Raw genomic sequence first — 22,207 nt, forward strand, 5'->3', positions numbered from 1 at the left:
CGTGAAAGTTGAAACTTAAATAATTGAATACTTATACTATATAGTATATACTTACAATATATACCAACTACTTCTATAATATACCATTGATATAATAGAATACTTCCATTATAATATATAGTATATATTAATAATATTTGTGCACTTTGCCTGTTATAACCTCTGTATGAGGCCCAAAAAACATGTAGGATACTGCAAGAGGCCCAAATCTAAAAAAAATCCTAAACCTAATCAGGCAACATTAAAACTAGAGGAGAGAAGATTGTGATTTTGTAGCCTCTCAAGAAAAATATTTCTAGTTTTTTCATGTTTAATTGATCAAAGTTTTTTTTAAAAAAAATTCTGAGAAAAATACATTCTTTAAAAATGCAGATAATCATGACTTTTTTAATGGACATAGAGAAAACAAATTTCATAATTAGCTTTCCATATTGATTGTGCATGTCCGTTTCACCCTTCAATGCACCTCATCTTCACCTCCACCGTTGTAGACTTCTAGCCTCATCCCCACCATTCCTCACCTCTATTCATTCCTACATCCGCTATTATTCGTCTATATTATATACAAATGCGTTTACAATAATATTTTCTTACTTATTTATCAAACGCAAAAAAGAGAGTAAAAATCAACTTATTTAATTGAAAACATTTTCCTTCCTATTGAACACACCCTTTTAATCAAACTAATTTTCCAACTATTTCTAAATTCTACTACTACTATTAATATTAATATAATAGAAAAGTTATATACGAATATAAACATTTTTGTCAAGTAGAACACTAATGGTGTAGTAATAAGTATGACTGAAGAATAACTAAGTTGAACAATTGTAAGAATTTGTATTTATGATTTTTCCACATTCATTACCACAAGGAAATACTCGATTAAGGGCAAATAGTTGGATTCTACTGCGATTATTGAACAATGGGAAGCAATTTTTTTAACCATTATGACCCTTGTTTTTAATTAATTAAATTGAAATCATTGATATTAATATGAGGAATTTGAGAAAATAGAAAAAATCGAAATTCAATATTTTTATCAACATCCTTCATTAGTTCTTTTACCTAACTGCTTTAATAGGTGTTTGGTGTCTAATCCATATTTGTAAAAGCTTTATGCCTAATTAGCTGATTAATACACAAAACTGTCTCTTATTTATTTTGGTTAAATTCTTTGACAGAAATAACTCATTAATACTTAGAGGGTGTTTGGATTGACATAAAAGTTGGTCAAACATATTTTTAAGTTATTTCTGACTTCTGAAAGTATTTGACAAATATAAAAATAACTTAAAATAAGTATAAAAAAAAACGACTTAAAATAAGTTAGGAAGTGTTTGACAATATTAAAAACAACTTAAAATAAGTTTTAAATGATTTAAAATAAGTTAAAAACCAAAAGTAGTGTGACGACCCAAAAATGGATGTGATGGCACTCGTCTTATCCCACCAAAACAAGTCAGCCTAAAACTCACCCATTACAATAAAATGCAAAAATTTTATAATTAACTCAAAAATATCCCCAAAATCTAGTTGTCACGTGTACAAGCCTCTAAAGTATTACAATTGATTCAAAAGAAAAATACTAGTCTCAAATGACCTTGTTTCTAGAATAGAACAAGATCATAATTAAGGAGAAAGAAAGTCTGTTGAAATGACAAGCAGCTACCTCACAAACCTCCACAAGAAGCCTCAGACAAGGAGAAGAGAAAATATCACAAACGTCCGGGCTAGTAACCTACAAAAACATGTAGTAGCAAGGGGTGAGTACCAAACCACACGGTACTCAGCAAGTAAACCTCTAAACACAAGCTAAGGGGATAGAATACGGGTACTCCTTACACCCCAACCGAACCTTCACAACTACAACCTGCATAAAACCAGCCCAACCTAACAATTCACAATTTACAAGCACATATATATCTCAACAACAACATTCTAACAATCGCATATTCTCAACAACAAGCTCTGTATACATCAATTACAGCCTCTACAACAATAACCTGCTTAAAACCAGTCCAACCTAACAGTTCATAATTCACATAACATATAGCTCAACAACAACACGCTAACAATTACATATCCTCAACAACAAGCTCAATATTCATTAATCAAAGTTTCACAGAAAGGCACTCACAAGATCAGCACAACACAACATCAAGTTCACTAATGATAAATATGTGCAATGCAATGGAATGCAATGTCAATTATAGTGATGCATGTCTGACCTAGTGATACACACCCGCTGTCTCTCAGTCCGGGACCCATGGGGGACATATCTTTCCATGCATCCATCGCGGCGCGTGATACGACCCTCGATAATAGTAACCATCGCGGCGCGCGATACGTCCCTCGAAATATAATATTCATCGCAGCGCGCGATACGTCCCTCGAAATGGTACATCCTCTTTAATTTCTTATTCTTTCTCAATTCACATAACACTTGTTATAACCATGTCTCAGAACAATGCAAATGACATGTTCACACAAATAATGAGGAGATGACCATTTTCATAACATTGCACAATTCACAATAACACAATCATGATACAACATCAATAATGATTCAACAAGCCTTTCAAACTATTCTCAACACATCACACACAAACAATTAATCACATTTCCTTTTGTTACCCCTTTTTCATCATTAGAATTAATCAATGTGGACAAGTCAACCCATCACCAAGTCTCATTACCCCCAAACACATATTACAAGGAAATACACGAATTTCATACACTTAACAAGGGTTTAGAAATCCACTTGCCTCAATCAATCAAGAATTCACTCCGGAACTTGAGCCTTCCCTTTTCGTTGAACTTTCAACTCAAAGCAATCTATTCAAATAAATGACCACAATAAGATTTCAAAACTAACAACACTCATATTACTATGTGTTTAGCTTTGACCCAAAAATCCACCCAAGTTTATAATCAAGTTCTTAAGCTCGATGTCAATTAACATATCAACTCTCATATTTCTCAAATTCAAGCCTAGGGTTAAGTCATAATTTCACCAAACACTATAACCCTAATAGCTTTCATATAATATAATACACCCGATATTTAATTAAATATCTCAATATATCAAACTTGAATCATAATATGACAACTAAAGAAAATAAACCAAAATCTGCCTAAATCACACGTGACCCATACTTAACCTGCATACAAAGAAATATCCAGAACCTTATTTGTCCATAATTACCAATTTATAATTGCTTCGTGATTTTTGGCCACTGTTTTATCCCAATCGAAAATTGATGCCACACATATGGCCAATGTAAGACAAAATATTTGTGAAATCCAAACATTAATTACCTACTAGTTAAATAATGGAAACTCCCCACCGATTGACAATTTAATACTTTTCATATACACCTCTTATATTAACAATTTACATTCCAACCAAAACCGCTATAATCCATCCAATTTCTAATTTAATATATTAATATAATAATATAACTTATCACCAACCATTAATATACTATTCTTTTCCTATAACAACAATACATAAACAAAATAAACTTAAGATTTTACCTGAAGTTTCTTATCATGGCATCGACCCGTGCCCTCCGCCTCTCTCGTCCAACGCCCAGGTAATTTTCTCCTCTTCTTATTATCTTTTCTTTTCATATAAAAATAATCAAGTATAAAAGTGAAAAACCCTATTACTTATTTTAATATATAAGGGTCAAATAGTGTAGGGTCTTAAATAAATTATCACTTTAGCCCATTAACTATTGATTAAGTCAATTATCTACAATTACCCATCAATTAATTAACTGTAGTTAAACGAATATTTAAAATTTCCACAAATGACCTTCCGGGTCATTACAAGTAGGTCTCCCCTACTTTTTATTTTTTGACTTAAAAGTCATTTAAGTTTGATTTTTTATTTTTTACTTAAAAACTACTTTTTTTAAGTCAATCCAAATGGGCTCTTAGTCATATGTTTTCCTTTTTATTACTTAATGAAGCACAACCAATTAATTAGGGACAAATCACTTAAGTACACAACATTACTTTACCTATTCTCAATATTTCCCTACTCTTTTACTAAAATACAAAAATCCCTTATTTTCCCCCAATTCAACTTAACCGGATACTTTATTAGTTTAAGTATCCGCCCGTTATTAATTAATGTATCCGCGCTGCTATATTATGCATCTGCCCATTAATTTAAGTATCCGCCTGTTATTAATTAAAGTATCTGTGCCAACAACTTAATAATTTAAGTATCCGCCCTTTATTAATTAAAGTATCCGCGCTGCTATATTATGTATCCGAAAGACATTAAAAAAGGGATTTTTGGTAATTAATGAAAGAGTAGGGATAGGAAGTAATTTGTTTCTTATACTATGTGATTTGCCTAATTTTTACATTAATTAGTGATATTAATTAAATAGTTCATAACTTGATGCTTTTTCTTTTTTTTTATCAATCAATCATATCTAAATACACAATAATCTTTGTGATGATAAGTATTTTATATCTTGATTGGATTCCATAAGACCAATGATTTCAACAAAAATAAATTAGCTACAAACTTCGTTGATGATTCCTCGCTAAATAGAAATGATATATAAGTGATGTTCTTGAGGCACAATCATATTGTTTTTCGACCAGTCATGAACGTCAAACACTAAAAGAATGTTTAAAATATGAAAAAGTAAAACATACGAAAAAGTTATAGGGATTCAATATATACTACATGTACATGAAAAATAATTTTAACCTTAAATAATAATGTAATTTTTCGTTGAAAAGAATTTAAATGAACCTCTTGCTCCTACGTGGCTCCGCTCATGTTCCCAACCCTACCACAAACAAATAATAATTTCAGGTTCAATAGTCTCGAGAAAGTACTAGCCACCGGTGACCATACTTTCGTAAAAGTGCCATTGAGCGGTGGTTCCTCTCCTTCTTCTTGAACCTCGAACAAAAACTCGATCGCGCCATCAGCTCGACTAAGAGTTTCGAATCGAAAAAGTAAACTTAACTTTACCTAATTGTATAAAATTAGAATTTTTATAATTTGGTTCATGATTGTATAAATCCAAAATTTATGCTTACCCTATTTATTTGTATACGATTTATGAAAAATTCATGATAAACTACCATGCTTGTATATTGACAAGCGAAATATACAAACGGAGTTTTGAAAAATTCCTAAATATATAAATACAAAATTTGTATCTACTTACCATGTTTGTATATTCGCAAGTGAAATATACAAACGGGCATACGAAATATACAAACCACAACCTCCATTTGTATATTCTTACCCTATTTGTATAGTTGCAAGTGAAATATACAAACGGGCAAGTGAAAGATACAAGCCGTAACTTTCGTAGCAAACAAAAATATAGTCATGAAGCGCAATTACCGAAATTATAGTTATAAAGCCTTATTATATCTAAGGAAAAGGATATGATATATCCCTCAATTGTGTCATTTAGAACTGATATATCCCTCAATTGTGTCAATTATATCTAAGTTGCTCATATATACACATATTGTTATACAAATGGCTCACATATACCCTTTTCCTCTAGCGGAAGTGAAAAAAATTAATTTTAATTTAATCTTTTAATTATTTTTTTGAAAAAAATATAATCCATATGGGGTATATTTGATCCTCCTCACACGTATTTTTTTTACTTTTTAAGTTTCAACGACTAATTTAAATTTATTATTTTGATGGTCAAATTTATTTATGTTTCACTAATATTCTTGTAAAATTTATCATAGATGGCCCATTTTATAATTTATTTTACAAATACAAAAACTAAATTTCAATATAGCCGCAAAAAAATTAGTTTTAATTTTTTTCTTTACACTAAAGAATTAAATAAATAAAAAAGAATAAAAAACTCGAATAATGATAATCAAAGAAGTCAAAAGTAATTTTTGTATGAAAAAAAATTAAAATATATCTTGAACTTTGTTAGAATGATCATATATATACCCCTACATGAATTTTTCTAAAATTTAAAGTTAAAAAAATAAATTCAAAACCATTTTTTTTACTTCCGTTAGATGAAGGGTATTCGTGAGCTCCTTTTATAACGGTAAGAGTATATGCGAGTCATTTGTATAACTGTAAGGATATATATGAGTCACTTTCATAACGAAGGGTATATCAGCTCTAAATGATAAAATTGAGAAAAATATCAGGCCTTTTCCCCTAATATCTATTATCTTTGCTATTTATGAAATTTTCTTCATTTTTTAATGAATATATCACATGATTTTTTAGAATCGTTCATTTCAAGGATATATAGGCCCCCCTTTTAAAGTAAGTTTCAAGAGAATCTAGCTACAAAGATGTTTAATTTTGCTGGTTAAGTTCTTAATTAGATGAAGAATCCAAGAAGATTTGACACTTACTCACGTGTATGTTTTTCTATTTTTAAGGATGTGTTTGGTACGAAAAGATTCGTGCACTTTAATTATAGCTTCGCCTTGATAATGTTAACAAAAAACGTTGGATACGTAGGAGGTAGTAACGTTACACAACAATCAATTCTGAAAAACTATTTTTTTTCGATTAAGGATATCTAACTGCCGCACCAATCATTTGGAGGAAGACAACACACTATGAGGTGATGTTTTCCCTAAAGGAAAAAAAATAAATTTGAAATATGTTTTTCAACAACATAAATGAGTTTCTTATTTAATCTTTTAATTCGGTACGTAAGTAAATAAATAATATTCTAAAAATATTTGTATATAATCTAAATAAATATTATTTATTTACTTACGTACCGAATTAAAAGATTAAATAAGAAACTCATTTATGTTGTTGAAAAACATATTTCAAATTATGAGAGGTGAAACTGACGATGAGGTATATTGAAGGATGTGCATGATACAATTAATGCAGAATGCCACTTATAGAACTTGTTTTCTTTATTTTCACTAACGAATTATTTTCTCATTTTTAAGAAATTTATTTTCTAACAAAAAATTATCTTAAGAAATTTTGAGCAACAAAACAAAAAATAAAAAAAAATATTTTCCTGGGTACCTAAGACCTATCAACTATTGCAATATTGTTAATCATTATTTCACTTCTTCTTTTTGTGGTTTGAGGAACCTCTTAAATTTGCAAGTAAATTTCATTTCAATAGTTCGATTATAACTTATTTTAGTTGAGCGCTTAAACATAACATAACAATTAACATGCTCATATTTGATACTTTTAATTTAAATTATGATTTAGTTTTTTTTTACGCTTATTCTCAAATGCTCATTAAATAGATAAGTTAATCACTTCGAATATATTATCTCATTTAATTATATCATTGACCTCAATACAATACATTTCAATAATTGAAAATTGAAATAATATTTTATCAAATGAGAGAAAAAGAATGTTTGGCACTTTCTGGTAGTGAGTGACAAATGATCTTGACATTTTAATTAATTAATTATACATGTTTTATTTTTACTAGTATATAATCCGTTATTATTGTTAGGCACCGCAGGCAGCCGCTAAGAATAAACCCCGAAAGTTACGGAATTACGTAAACTTAATACTCTTTCTTTCTTCGGTTTTTAATTTGATTTGAAATTTTTAAAAAATTGAAAGTGATTTTTAAATTTTTTGATTTTAAATTAAAGATAGGTTAGTTTTTTCAAAATATTCTTTAATTTTGGGATTTTAAACATATAATGTGAAAAATTATAATTGAAGTTGTAAAAAAAGAATCATTTTTTTAAAATTTTAAACATATAATGTGGAAAATTATAATTAAAATCGTTAAAAAATAAAATAAAAATTAAAAACATATTTTAAAAAATAGGAAAAAAAATTAAAATGAAGAGAGTATACTCAATGTCCACTTATTTGTGGTTGTCTAGTTTAGGAAATGATTTATTATTTAGTTTTTAATTTACCCCTATTATTAACTATTAACTGTAGTTGTTTTTCAATATTTTTTTAAACTATTAAATCCAAAAGGTACTGTAATAAAATTATCATTCGATTTTTTGCTTCTTAAAATAGTGTAAAGAGTCAATATTGGACAAGTATAAGTTGATGGAGGGAATATCATATTTTGTTTATGTATTAAAACATATTTACTCTCTGCTCACTTTTATTTGTCCAATTTTATATATTTTTTAAAAAATAAAATTGATATGAGTAATAATTTACCATAATGTTTATATTAGTTTATCTTTAGTTTTAGATTTTGAAAACTTATTTTAAGGAATAGATAATTGACTATTATGCAAACCTGATCACTGCAACCTTCGTGGAATAAATAATTTATTTTCGATAGATCATAAACTCAAAGAAATATAACTAAAAGAGGATGGAAAAAAATATTTGGAGAAATTATATAATTAGACATACTTCATTATCATATATACTATTATTATCTATATTTTTAAAACATTATTTATCTTACCACTAATTAAGAATTTTCTATCATATATTGAGGAGGATACACTTAGATACATGTATTTTTGCCATCAGATTACACTAAAATAGGGGGAGAGGCGAGTGAGATTTGTTATGTATTTTCATATACATGTGAATCATACTAGATACACACTAGATACATATAGTATCTGGTGTGATTCACATGTATCTGTGATATCAGATATATAGGAGAGTGGCGAGCGAGATGGGAGAGAGACGAGGGAGGCGAACGGGATCTGTTATGTATTCCAGATATACATGCAAATCCACTTGAATACAATGTATTTAGAACAAATTACACTTTATTTTTACCCCATGGATTTCGAAATACATGTATGTGAACGCACCAAAATTTGATAAGATACGTAATACAACAAACTAGAATATATCTAAAGTGATTAGCTCCTAAACTAGTTGACTTTACGGAAGTTTTCCAAAAATAAAGGCAACAATTTTTTTTGAAAAGAAAGAATTGGGGAGAAAATGAAAAACAAACTATGGTGGAGACTGGAGAAGGAGAAGGATATATCATTCTAAAAGTTATTTTTCCTTTTGAAATTAATAATGCCTAATTAGTATAAATACAAATTGAATTATTGATAAAGATATTTTTCTTTGAAAAAAAAAATCAATTTTATTTTTTTAGCCTCTCCCCTATAGCGAAAAATATTTCCTGCTGCACTTTTTCCTTTTTCTTCAAACAATTCATGAGTTAATTTTTTAAATAGTGCTATATTTTTTTATTTTTTTTTTGAAAAAAGAAAAACTTTTTAACTTCCCATAACCTTAACTAAATAGGTCAAAATAGAAAACTCACGAATGTGCAGTTCAACCTAATTTATTTATCAATATGTTTAAATTATACAAATTTGATATATTGTTTATGTGTATTATTATATAAATAAGTATGTATATTATATTTAAATTAAATGTATGAAATATATATAATTGCTGACTATTTTGTAAACTAAATCAAGACACTTGAATGGTAATAAAATTCGAAATCTTGTATTGCGTCTTATTAAAGATAAACAGAGGCAAAAAAAGATGGGGACAATTTTCGATAACTTTTTTAAAAAATATATATTTAACCCATATAACATTTTTATTTTCACTATAAAAGAAGTGTCCTAATATCAGACATCATGTAAAAAATTAAAATAAAATAACTATATAAAAACTTACTTCACACTAATTACATCAATTCAATGAATTCAAGATGTATGTCTCCTACGTACACACATATTTATACATATTATTACTAACATTTATAAGGACTAGAATCAAATTTCTGATCGATATAAACACTCAATGCACCATGGCTACTCCCACAAGAATGGCTCATCGAGCTGGTATACCGTAGGGTCAGCTCCAATCAGCTGCTGCCACGTGGACATTGTGCACCAATAACTATTAGTTTGATCCACCATATCAATGGAAAGATCAGGCAAGTCAAAAAATGTGTCATCATCCTCTCTTGATTGAGAATTTAGGGATTCTTTGGTATTTTCTAAGAATAAATTTGTTGATGAATGGCAATTTCGTAATTCAACTTGATCTGACTCGACTCGATCTTCTTCTTCTTCTTCATCTTCCTCGGGAAATGGGATGGCAGCAGCCTTTGCGGCTGCTGCTTGGATATCCTTATGACAAGTGGATGCCGGACGCGGGTATTGATCAACCAAATGAGGAAAATTAAGGTGAGCAGAACATCCCTTGATGGCTAAAGCCGCAACATCATGAGCTCGAGCTGCCATTTGAGCTGTTGGATAAGTACCTAACCATATTCTTGATTTCTTTTTTGGTTCTCGAATTTCGGACACCCATTTGCCCCAACTCCTCTTACGTACCCCTCTATAGGTTGGGTGCTTATTGTCGTCATCATTTCTTTTCTTTTTCTTTTTCTCTTCTTCAATTTTTCTCGAAAATGATGATGATGATGATGATGTCGCGGTGTTTGAAGGAGAATTCAAGCCATTAGAGATGAAATCATGACGATTTTCGAGGTTGATTATTTCTTCTTGATTTTCCATAACTTTTTTTTTTTTTTAGCTAAAGTGGTTATAGCTTATTGTCTTTCTTGTGAAGTATTGTTGTAGCAAGTAAAGAAAGTAGAAAGGAAAATATATTAAAATGGAAATTTTGATATGTTTGTTTTGCTTTGTGGTCCTTCCTATATATACATATTGTTGTGTTCATTTAAATAATAAATAAAGGAAAATAAAGATGAAAGGGACCTTTTTTCAAGCAAGGGTGTCTACAGTTCATCTATTTTGCCACCCATGTGGTAATTGCCATACATTATTTTTTTCCCTTTTTTCCTATTCATATTTATTTTTTAAATTTTTTATTGGTCTTGTCTACTTTGGTGGAAAAAAAAAAAGGAAAATGTGAAATAAATACAATCAAACTTTTATATAACGATTTTGTTTGTTTGAATATCTTTTGACTGTTATAAAGAACATATAATATAACATAATGTGATCAACATGGATTGTGGTGAGTGGTGAAACTGATTTACTCTTAATCAGATGTCTCGGGTTCGGACCCTAAGTATGGAGAAAATCTTGTTGAGAGTGCAACTCCCAAATGAACCTTGCAATGCCCGATTCAGATTTAATCGGGGCTCCAAGGCAAGCTTCGAACGCCAGATGAAAACCAAAAAGTAAGGGTGTACATGACCGGGTTGGTTCAGGTTTTTCAAATATCAAACCAAACCATTTGTGTAAAATTTTTAAATTTATAAACCAAACCAAACTAATAAAATTCAAATTTTTTCGGGTTTTTCAACCTCGGGTTTTTCAAATACCAAACCAAACCATTGCGTCGAATTTTTAAATTTATAAATCAAACCAAACTAATAAACCTCGAATTTTTTCAGATTTTTGGATTTTTTGGGTAAAGTTTGCATACAAACATATACTTAACTTGTGCTCCAAATATTTCTTTAGTCCAACCAAAATACAATTATCTAAGGTGTTTCTTAAAAAAATAACAAAAAATATAAGATGAGTACTGATGACACAAAAATATTCAATAAAAAATAATAATGAAATCATCATATAAAATAAATATTGCAAAGTCATAATGAAAATGATTATAATTTAAAAATACTAAATCATGCTAAAATAAGTTTAATAAGTATTAGTTACATTACTAAATATTTAAGGAAAATTAAAATTAGATTATGTATTTTAATTGTCTAAACCAATGTAAAACTAAAGAACAAATATTCAATATTATTGTCATTCTTAGTGTTGAATTGATTTTCTTTTTGCATTAATATTAATTTGATTTTGATTTAAGTTTTATTATAATTATCAACATCTATGAACTATAATCTTTATTGGACCATTCCGAATTCAAAGTTTTAAACTTGAAATAATATATTAAAAGATAAAAACTATGAAATAGTATAAGTAATATTTTAAAATTATATCAAAGTAAATATTTTTATGTATAAAATAAAATTTTAAAATTACATATATAATGTCGGGTTGGTTTGGTCTCGGGTTGGTTTTTTTTAGTTAAAACCAAATCAACCCAAATATAGTCGGGTTTTTTTTCCAATACCAAACCAAGTCAAACCAAACCACTAATCGTTTTTTTTTTTCAATTTAACTCAATTTACGATTTGGTTCGATTTTCGGTTCGACTTTATACACCCCTACCAAAAAGTAAAACTAATATCATTTGTGTATAAGTGCCAATAAGATGTATTTTGGCCATGTATAGGGTAGATCAATTATGTCATAATCAAAAACCATGTATTGCACATGAAAGTTTGACATAAGACCCTAGTAGGGTTACAAATGACTTAGTCCATTCATTTTCCATTTACTTTTGTGTCTACCATTTAATAAGGACGAAATTGAAAATTGAAAATTGAAAAAAAATAATTAAAGTAAGAAATGCTTTGCACATTTTAAGAATTAATTAATCAAGTTGAATTCTTCACTAATCACTATCCTGTCTCAAATAAACATCTTATTTATGGAGTGATATTATGGTTTTTCAGATACTAATGAAGAGTAAGTAATTTTAAAAATTATATATATATATCCTTATTTATATTTATTTTGTTCATTTTTATTTGTTTACTTTGGACCAACGATTGATATGGATATTTTACTATAATACCTATATTTATTGATCAATATTTAATATTAGGCTTTCGAAAATTATTTGGGAAATGAGTAATTAATGTTAAGAATTAAATATTGGAAACAATAATTGTCCTTTTCTAATATGTTAAAAGTAACAAGTAAAAGTAAAATTCTATTTAAAATATTGAACAAATAAAAATGAACGGATAAAGTATTTCTCAAAGGGTATATAAAAGAAAAATCATAACAAATTATTTTGAGAATGAGGAGTAACATTTTTCTCTATATAGTTAAATTTTGTTTTTTTTGTATCTTTTCTAAAAAAAATTATCTTTTAATGTTCGTGGTTGTTTGGGCCAGGTGATACCTATCATCTCCCATCAGTAACATATACCAAGTAACATTGTCCACTGAGGCTAGGACAGATGGAAAGAATCATATAATATCTTCTGTATCCAATAAATTTTGAACATGAAACTTTAGGATTCTCAACCACCTTATTGACTAACAGGCCAAAAATTTATTGTGTTGACTAATTTGTTGTAGTTAGCAATGACATACTTGAAAATGGAGTGATATTTTAGCTAATTAAACTACTCTCTTGTATATATTATGGATGCAAAATTATTTGATTATCATAAGGTCATTCTCCTTGCCTTCCCCACTTTTCAAGGAAAACTAAATAAAATGCTAGGCTTTGTTGATATCATGTCTTCTTCAAGTTGTGCAAATTCCTGCATTTCATCACAACTTGCCCTAATTCAAGTAACAAAATCCTTTGAAAAAGATAAAATAAAAGAATTTCCCAAGCTTTGTTGATATTACTTTGACTAGATGAGACTGTGGTGTCAATTTTTTATTTTTTTTTAAATATCTAGATTTATTATTATTATTGCATTGAAGAAGCGATATCGAAATGCTACATGAGAGTAGGATGTTTATTAAAGTGAGAGGTAATTCTAGAAAACAAATATAAGATCGAAAATTTTATATAGTAGCGAAATGTGAATACTAAAATGAATATATAATCATATAAGATTAGATAAAATGAAAGGTTATCATATCTACCAAAAGATGTAAGCAATACACATTGAGGATAAAATAAAAGGTCATTAAAAATAGTTTGACCATATCTTATATCCATTTTGCATATGTTTTGATCCGTATGTGTGAAACTATGAATGAAGCCTTTGAAAAAGGAATGAGGTAGACCTAAAATTACAGAGTAGTAAAGTTATCTAAAAAAAACAACAATTTTTTGAATTGGACTTAATGCAGACTTAGTTAAAAATATAGGTCATGGTAGAAGACTTATAAATCTTTATCTATGAAATTTGATGAAAACTATGAAGAATATTTTTTTGAAAAAATTATTTAACTACACACCATTTATTATCATATTTTCTTATGTTCCCTACCATTTCAAAAAATATCAAAAATCCCTTCTTTTCCTCCCATCATCCCCTTTTTCGGATACATTAGTTTGAAATCTCATACCCATGATTTTCCTTCCTTTTTTCACGCCAAATCTCTCCATAATTACATCAATTAATCTATTTTTGAATTTCAAATCTTTTCTATTTCCAATTAATGATTTCAAATTATTTAAGATGTAGATTTCTTTCCATCACTTCCATTTATGATTTCTTTTATTATTATTTTATAATTTTTTCATCTTAAAAAATAAAAATAAAATTACCTTCGTCCCTTGCCCCCATTGAAATCTTATTGAACCTTTGCAATTTTAGTTAATCATATCATCGTTGAAAAATTTTCTTGAAAAATATTTATTTTCTTTTAATGTATCTACTGTTGAAAAACATCATAAAAAAGAAGAAAAATGTTGGATCTGCCATTGCACATCCATCACTATCAAAGATACAGATTTTTAATGTATCTCGTTTATTTTGAGTCTTAAATTAGTCATTGTTAGTGTTATGATTGATCTGATACATCACTGCTACAATAACCTTTGTTTTATGCAATGTATCATGTTCATATTTATGGTATTGATACATAACTCTAATGTTGTTGAATCTTCAATTTACGTTTATCATGCTCAATATAAATGTACTTGATACATAAACTTTGTGTTATGTATCACACACAAAAAAAGAAGCTAATTTGGAACAATTACATGTATAATGTATTTTTAAATTTTAAATTATAGTGTTTCTCAAACAAAATAAGATACATAAATAATAATGTATCATGTACTAATTTTTTAGTTATGATACGTAAATTCGAATTTATAATAAATGTATCTAATACATAACAATTACCAAACAATAATGTATCGATCTTAAACCTAAAATCTTATGGGCAACACTTTCTTATTTAATGTATCTAGTAGAAATACAACACTTATTAATTTAAATTGAAAGGATCTTCATGATTCGATAATTTTGAATCAAAATTAAAAGGATCTCCAATGAACTAGGAGAATAATTTTGAAACTCAAAATTGAAAGGATCTTTAATGAACCGGGAGAAGAATTTTGAATCTCAAAATTTCGACAATCTTGAATCAAAATTGAAAGGATATTCGATGAACTTGAAGATTTAGAAAAGAAATCGTTTGTCCAACAACAATTCCATCACTTTTGTATCCTTCATAACTCACCTCGCTTATCCAAAATTTAGACAATTTTTTTTATGAAACAAAGAGAACGATGAGCAAGAAGAAGAAATTTAATTTTTGATTTTTTTGGTTAATTAAACTATATGATTGAATTCTTGACAATAATTTGAAATGGATTAGCGCAATTCATGGAATCTTAATTTGATTTTCAATTTTATTTTCCCTAAATTAGTGCAACAGATGAATACTATGAGATCTTAATTTGATTTTTCAGCTTTTTTTCCCTTAATAAGTGTAACAGATTGATACATAATGTATCAACAATAATGTATCCGGATCCTTAATTATGTATCCGAAATGCCTAAAAAACATGGGATTTGTGTAATTAAAAAAATAATAGGGATAAAAGGTAATTTAGATTTTACACTATGGGATTTATGTAAGTTATACTATTTTTTTTAGTAGGAACTCACATTTAGATATACAAATTTTTGTAGTGTTTGATATTTTTGACTTATTTCTAAATTTTGGTGCAATTTTTTGAGATGTAATTTTCGCTATATTTTTTAGCATTTAATCTTTTATTGAGTTGCATATTTTTTTTTTATTGGATAGCCTTTCATGACGTTTATGGTTAAAAAAAAAATCCCATTATTAATGTCAAATCTAGCGAACATGTTTAAATATCTGACCGACATTAAAAATATTATTTTTATCAAATTAAAAAACCAGAACTACTCAGTAAAAATTAAAAGATTATTTCAAATTTATCGTAAAATATAAGAAACCATTTTCTCTAAAGTTAAAAAAATAAATCATACTCTAGGATAATTTATTTGTACTGTCCTTCAATTAATTATGTACTGTTATTCAATTCATTAATTTTTAAAATGTGCGCTTTTGCAATAATGGGGAATGGACAAGAAGCTTTTGTCCTTGTGTTTCTACATTTGTCGAAATCAATTCGAGTTTTCCGAATAAATATATTGTTACCTCCGTCCATTTTTAACTGACATTATTTTTTTTTAGAGTCAAACTATAAAAAATTTGACTAACATTTTACGATATATTTTTCATCATATTGATATGCAAAAAATTGCAATATATAGTACTTTTCGTATAATTTTTGAATATCTAAATTTTTTTGGTTTAAAATATCGAATTAATGTAATCTAATTTAACTTTGAAAATTAGTTAAATTGACTTTCGAAAAGCGCGACATGATAAATAAAAGTGGACGGAGGGAGTAAGAAATTAAAACTAAGAAATATAATTTTCTTAATTTTAGAATAAATGGTTTTTTTTAGTCGGGAAATAACTCTTAAGAAATTATTCATTTATAGAAAGCAAAAAGTTTTTTGGTGCAATTCTTTGAGATATAATTTTTGTTTTTCTTTAAAATATATTTTTAGCTTTTAATGTCATATTGTATTACATATTTTGTGATTTGAAAGTCTTTCATAATGTTTATGGTTAAATCTTTTTTCCTATTATTAAAGTTAAATCTAGCAAATATATTTAAATATTTGACAAAGATTGAAAATATTATTTTTCATCAAATTAAAAAAATCAGAACTATTAAATACATGATTAAAAGATCATTTTAAAACTATCGTCAAATATAAGAAATCATTTTCTCTATAGTTTAAAAAAAACAGCAAAAAATCATACTCCAGTAAGTTGACCAATAAAAGATACTCCCACGATTCATTTTTACTTCACCATTTAAAAAAAAAAAATAGATTTTCTTTTTATTTGTGAATTTGTACAAGTTAGAAAAATACAATTATTTTCCCGTACGTTTTACTCTTAGTTTTACTTTTTAAGATAAATACTCAATATCAATTAATAGAAATATTCTGATAAGATAATCTTATCAATTATTATTTTCTTAATAAATATATTAAATTTAAATATAATAAGTAAAAATGAATTGATTGAGTATTTACAAGAAAACAAAAAAATGAAGCACTAATTAATTAGTACTGTCATTCTTTTTTAAAAAAAAAATTAAATGTGCGCTTTGTAATAATGGGAAATGGACAAGAAGCTTTTGTCCTTGTGTTTCTACATTTGTCGAAATCAATTCGAGTTTTTCGAATAAATATATTTGTTAAGTTTTTAAGAAATTAAAACTAAATAAATAATTTTCTCAATTTTAAAATAAGTAATTTTTTTAACTGGGATATAACTCTTAAGAAGTTATTCATTTCTGAAAAATAAAAAGTTTTTTTTATTAATTTACCCTAATAAAAGAAAAACTAATTAATAGTTCTTGATTATATAAACAAAGATAATTTTAAAAGAATAAAATATAAAATATCATTTATTTTAAAATAAAATAAATCTAAAACACCACATATTTTAAATAATTGATGGAATACATATGCATCACATGCTAAGAGGTCCAATCTAGTTTAGTTTAAAAAGTAGGATTCAAAAATCGTTAATTTCCTTAATTTCACTCTCTTTGTTCCTTTTTTTTTTCTTTTGGATTTTCGATCAAAATAAGATTTATAGATAACAACTAAATCGATCAAGAATAAGCATTAGGCTATAAAGCATAACTAAAAAGAATTTAAATATTATTTTTTCAAATCATATCTATAACTATAAGCGAGAGTTTTTATATCTTTTATTTGCCTCAAATAGTACATGTCTATGAAGCATTATAAAGTGTTTTGCTATAATTCTCTTCACTTTACTCAATTTTACAAAGGAAATTCAAATTGAGGTATACTATAAACGAAACAAATAAGTATTTCTTTGTCTTGGATTATTGGTTGTGGTATACTACATAATTAGGACATTTAGTTGGTGATGAAGAATATTTTGTTTTCTAGATAGTCAAAGTGACTTGGAGCGATTTATTTTATAGTAAATTTAACGATTCTTCTGTTGCATATATTAAGTTACACATTTTATTATTCTTGTTCTTTGATACTTCTTACATTTTTATATCAAAGTCATTATTGTCTTTTTTATTGATATGAATATACTATTACATTGAATATGAATCCAAAACTTAGATTTGCATAATCAACTTGTTTAGGGCTCACCATCGATATATATTGTTTTGATTTTATTTTTTTTGAAATACTATCTCCAATTTAATTTTTAAGAATTGTTTGTTTGAAATTTGAACACGAAACTTATATTTTTAAAATCTACTTATTTAGAGCCTCATGTTAATATATTAATCATGTAAAACAAATTTAAAATGAGACATAAAAATTACATGATGAAACCCTCTTTTTTTTTCCCTTGGAAACTAGCTAGGATTATAAGGGCCTTGTAATATTGAGACTTGTTATCATACTTTTTAATTGTTTTCTGTTGCTTTTTAAAAACTATCTTAGCTTTGAATATCTCTTTTCTGTGGATATTTCAAAGATACGAGTTACTATTCAATGATAAAGTTTTAACTACTTAAGCTATTTTTATAATAGGATATATAGTTGATAGTTGATACAAGAGAAAGGGGGAAACCATCGTTATTGACAGTATCAAAAGTAGTTTGAAGCAATATTGATGTTATAGTTCCTTAGATTATTGGAGAAATTAAAAAGAAAATATAATCACAAATGTATTATTTACTAAGTATAAATAAGGAAAAATTGTATGAAATAACAATCTATTAGTTCAAATTAAATGATATAGCCATAATTTTTTTTATTTGTAATTCGCAGCAAACATCATACAAATATGATTTTTATGTTTACTAAACCTAAAATTTACTCTATAAATAATATATGAGTCGTACTAGATGTTCTAAAAAAATATTAAAATAATATAAAATATTTCTCCAAAATTAAATAAGGTTTCTTTATGAAAGGAGCAAAACTAACAAATTTCAATATTAAAATTTGCAAGTAGAAACAAGCGTAAATTTATTGGACTGAATGGTTAAGTGTTGATTCGAAAGAATATTAATGCGACACATATTATATTAAAATAATTATCATTCCAAAATTTACTTATATCTAGTTTTAACTTTACTTTATATTCTAAAAGGAAAAAAAAAACAAAAGATTATTGATGTATTTTTACTAAAGAATACTCTCTTCGTTTTCCTTTTTTTCTATGTTATAAATTTTCACTATTCTTTATGATTTTATAATACTGTTTTATGCTTCTTGGATTTTGCATAGATTGGTTGTTCTCTGTCATGTCCCTTAGCTTTGGAGGCTTTTTTCCTAAGTTGATGTTGATGTTTATATTAGAATATAATTAGAATTGTATTAGAGTATATCATATTAATAAAATAAAACACTTCTTAATAAAGACGAGTTTCTAAACAATAAAGATAAAAAAAAAAAAATACAAGAAAATGTTAAATTATTAAAGAACCAACACATATTAACGGCTTCATGTTCTAAATTATTATGTAAACAATCTTCAAAATCTCGTACAATTATACTATACAAAATAGGATGTTTTTACCTTTGAAAACTAAGCTGCTTAAGTCCTTCTTAGAAAGTCAAAGTAAATGCAAATGACATTTTGTTCTATAACTAGAGCACTTAATATTTATTACTCACATAGTTAAGTTACATTAAACATTTTAATAGTAAAACTATTCTCGTACTATTAATTATTGATTTCCTTTGCTTGAATAAACGTTGTTTATTTTAGTTTGCATTCAAATTGAGGTCAACCAAGTCTAAATGGTCCATACACCTAGTTGATATCAATTAAGAAGTTTAATTGACTGAGTTCATACCTCTAATGATATCACGTAAATTACAATAGAAAAAGTAATGACTAAAACCCCAAATTTTGAGTACTTGTGAACTTGTGAGGCTTGGAATAGCTGTTGCCTTGGCCCTTGTTGGTTGAGAGGAGGGGTCAGAGGAACTGCAGTGAAGGGCATGCATCTATTATATATGTTGTACTTGTTTGTCTTGTTCACCTTAATAATAGGAGATTCAATTCATGTCCCTACACACCAAGAAAAGGTACTTAACATCTATGAAACTCATCTTTCTTATGTATAATATATATATATTGTAGTTTTCATGCCCATATCTCATTTAAAATCAAAACCTAACTTTTTGGGCTCCCATAATATATGATCAAAAAGTCTTTATGATCAATTTTACTTATGCAAGTTTATATTGTCGGTCTCAAACATGAATAAAAAATGAGAAATGCAGTAGACGGACAATCAACATAACTTAATTAGCTAATTCACGATGATTGAGAAATCCTCATAATACAAATTTTTTATTAAGGCTTGTATTCTTATATCCATGATTGATGATATCAAAAGGCTTTTTAAATCACGTTTTAAAGTTTCTTTTGATTAAAATAAAAAAAATGATGGAGAAATGCTAACCTACTATTTAAAGTTTATAAATTATTGTAAATGTTAGATCACTTTCTATCTTTTGATTAAAATTTAAAAAAATAATTAAAAAAATGCTAGACTGCGATTTAAAATTTATAAATTATTATAAATGTTACATCACTTTCTATGATATATATATAACAAATATTCAATTTGAATCTAACAACAAATTGTGGGGTAGTTTTCAAAGCACAATTTATTTATTTTTTTTAAAATAAATGAAATAATAACTTAAAAAGAAATATTTGCATAAATCATCCCAATCCCCTAGTACAATACTTCTGTTGGGTGCTCAACCCAAAAGTACCACTCTTGCTCTTACAATATTCTAGTACTAAGATAGGGGGACCGCCAATAGTCACTTTCACCTTTTTAGCTATGAAGAAAATGAGTTTGTTTTGATATCATGTCACATTATTGGCTTCTTTTATCAACCATTTGAATAGGTAAAATATACGGAAAATAAAAATTTATCTGCACTAGATATTTATTGTAAAATTTTAAAAAAATAAAAATTCATGTACACATAAACTTTTAATATTGAATTATAATTAATTAACTATATATTTACTTCATAATATTAAATTTATGTAATTTATTGAAAATATCTGAAGCAGATAAGTATTTGCAAATATAGCTCATATTTGCTAATTAGTATATATGCAAGCAAAAAGGGCCAACAATGAGCATACAGTACAACACATTCGCCTAAAACACATTTGTCTAAGAATTTAAATGGTTAGACATAGTAAATTTACTTAATTATGTGTTTGATATGCTTTTTCACGTATTGACCAGATTATTTTCTAAGAGATTTTCTATAATACGTTAGTACATGTGCTAATTATTCGATGCATAGATAATTTCAATAATTATGTATCTTATTCAAATTTGTCTTCAGTTACACTGTATTCGATGTACTTGACCAATGTATCTCACTTAAAATTACCTCTCTCACTCGCCCATCACTCTCTTCTCGTTCCTTTCCTTTTTGATCTGTGCTTTACAATTTTATGTATTTGTGTTTCAAGTATCAAATATATATTGATGTATCCAATATCAATTTTATCTAGTGTATACGATATGAATTTCAGCTAGTATGTCCGATAGCAAATATGCATTGATGCATCCAATATATTTATGCAAATATAGATTGATTATGAGAGTGAACTAATGTATCCCTTTGCAACTTACTGGACGTTCATACTTTGTTTTGTAGTCTTTCAATTACCATATAGTTTCTATAATATAATAAATGCTATAGGTCATCGGTTATGACGTTTACGAAGAGTCACCGATATATCAGTGCAAAAATATATGTATAAATCAGTATCAAATATGCTCTAATATATTAAGTGTGTATGTACATTAGAAGAAGAAGCAGCATGAGAAGAGGGAGGAGAAAAAAGGGGAGGAGAAAATGGAGGAGAGGAAGGAGATTTATGTATCTATGCATAAATACATGTAAACTATGTATCTATGTATAGGTACATGTATTCTTGTATCTATACATGGATTATGACAAAAGAAAAAAGAAGTTAATCCAAGTAGAAAATAAAATACATAAATGTGTCATTTAACTTGGCCTTATTTGACATTTACACCTTCCGACTTTGGATGTGCACAAGAAGATACTTCAACTTGTACAAAGTTGAACAACTATAATTAGGGACAGAGGGAGTAATAATTAAGGAATCGAAAATTTATTAATCCTAATCAAACTTAAATTCATTTAGC

General features: G+C 27.2%; 1 protein-coding gene across 1 annotated transcript; it reads right to left on the minus strand.

The window, feature by feature from the left end:
• Positions 1-9,615: 9,615 nt before the first annotated feature.
• LOC125867724 (ethylene-responsive transcription factor ERF038-like) lies at positions 9,616-10,586 on the minus strand. The gene has a single exon (XM_049548292.1). The coding sequence runs from the start codon at positions 10,465-10,467 to the stop codon at positions 9,757-9,759; it is 711 nt and encodes a 236-aa protein (XP_049404249.1). The 5' UTR covers positions 10,468-10,586; the 3' UTR covers positions 9,616-9,756.
• Between the last annotated feature and the right edge of the window lie 11,621 nt (positions 10,587-22,207).

The sequence above is a fragment of the Solanum stenotomum genome, chromosome 6, assembly GCF_019186545.1.
Source record: "Solanum stenotomum isolate F172 chromosome 6, ASM1918654v1, whole genome shotgun sequence".
Lineage (NCBI taxonomy): Eukaryota > Viridiplantae > Streptophyta > Magnoliopsida > Solanales > Solanaceae > Solanum > Solanum stenotomum.

Excerpts from the sequence above, each read along its gene's own strand:
- LOC125867724 (XM_049548292.1), bottom strand. The coding sequence starts at position 10,467 with ATGGAAAATCAAGAAGAAATAATCAACCTCGAAAATCGTCATGATTTC.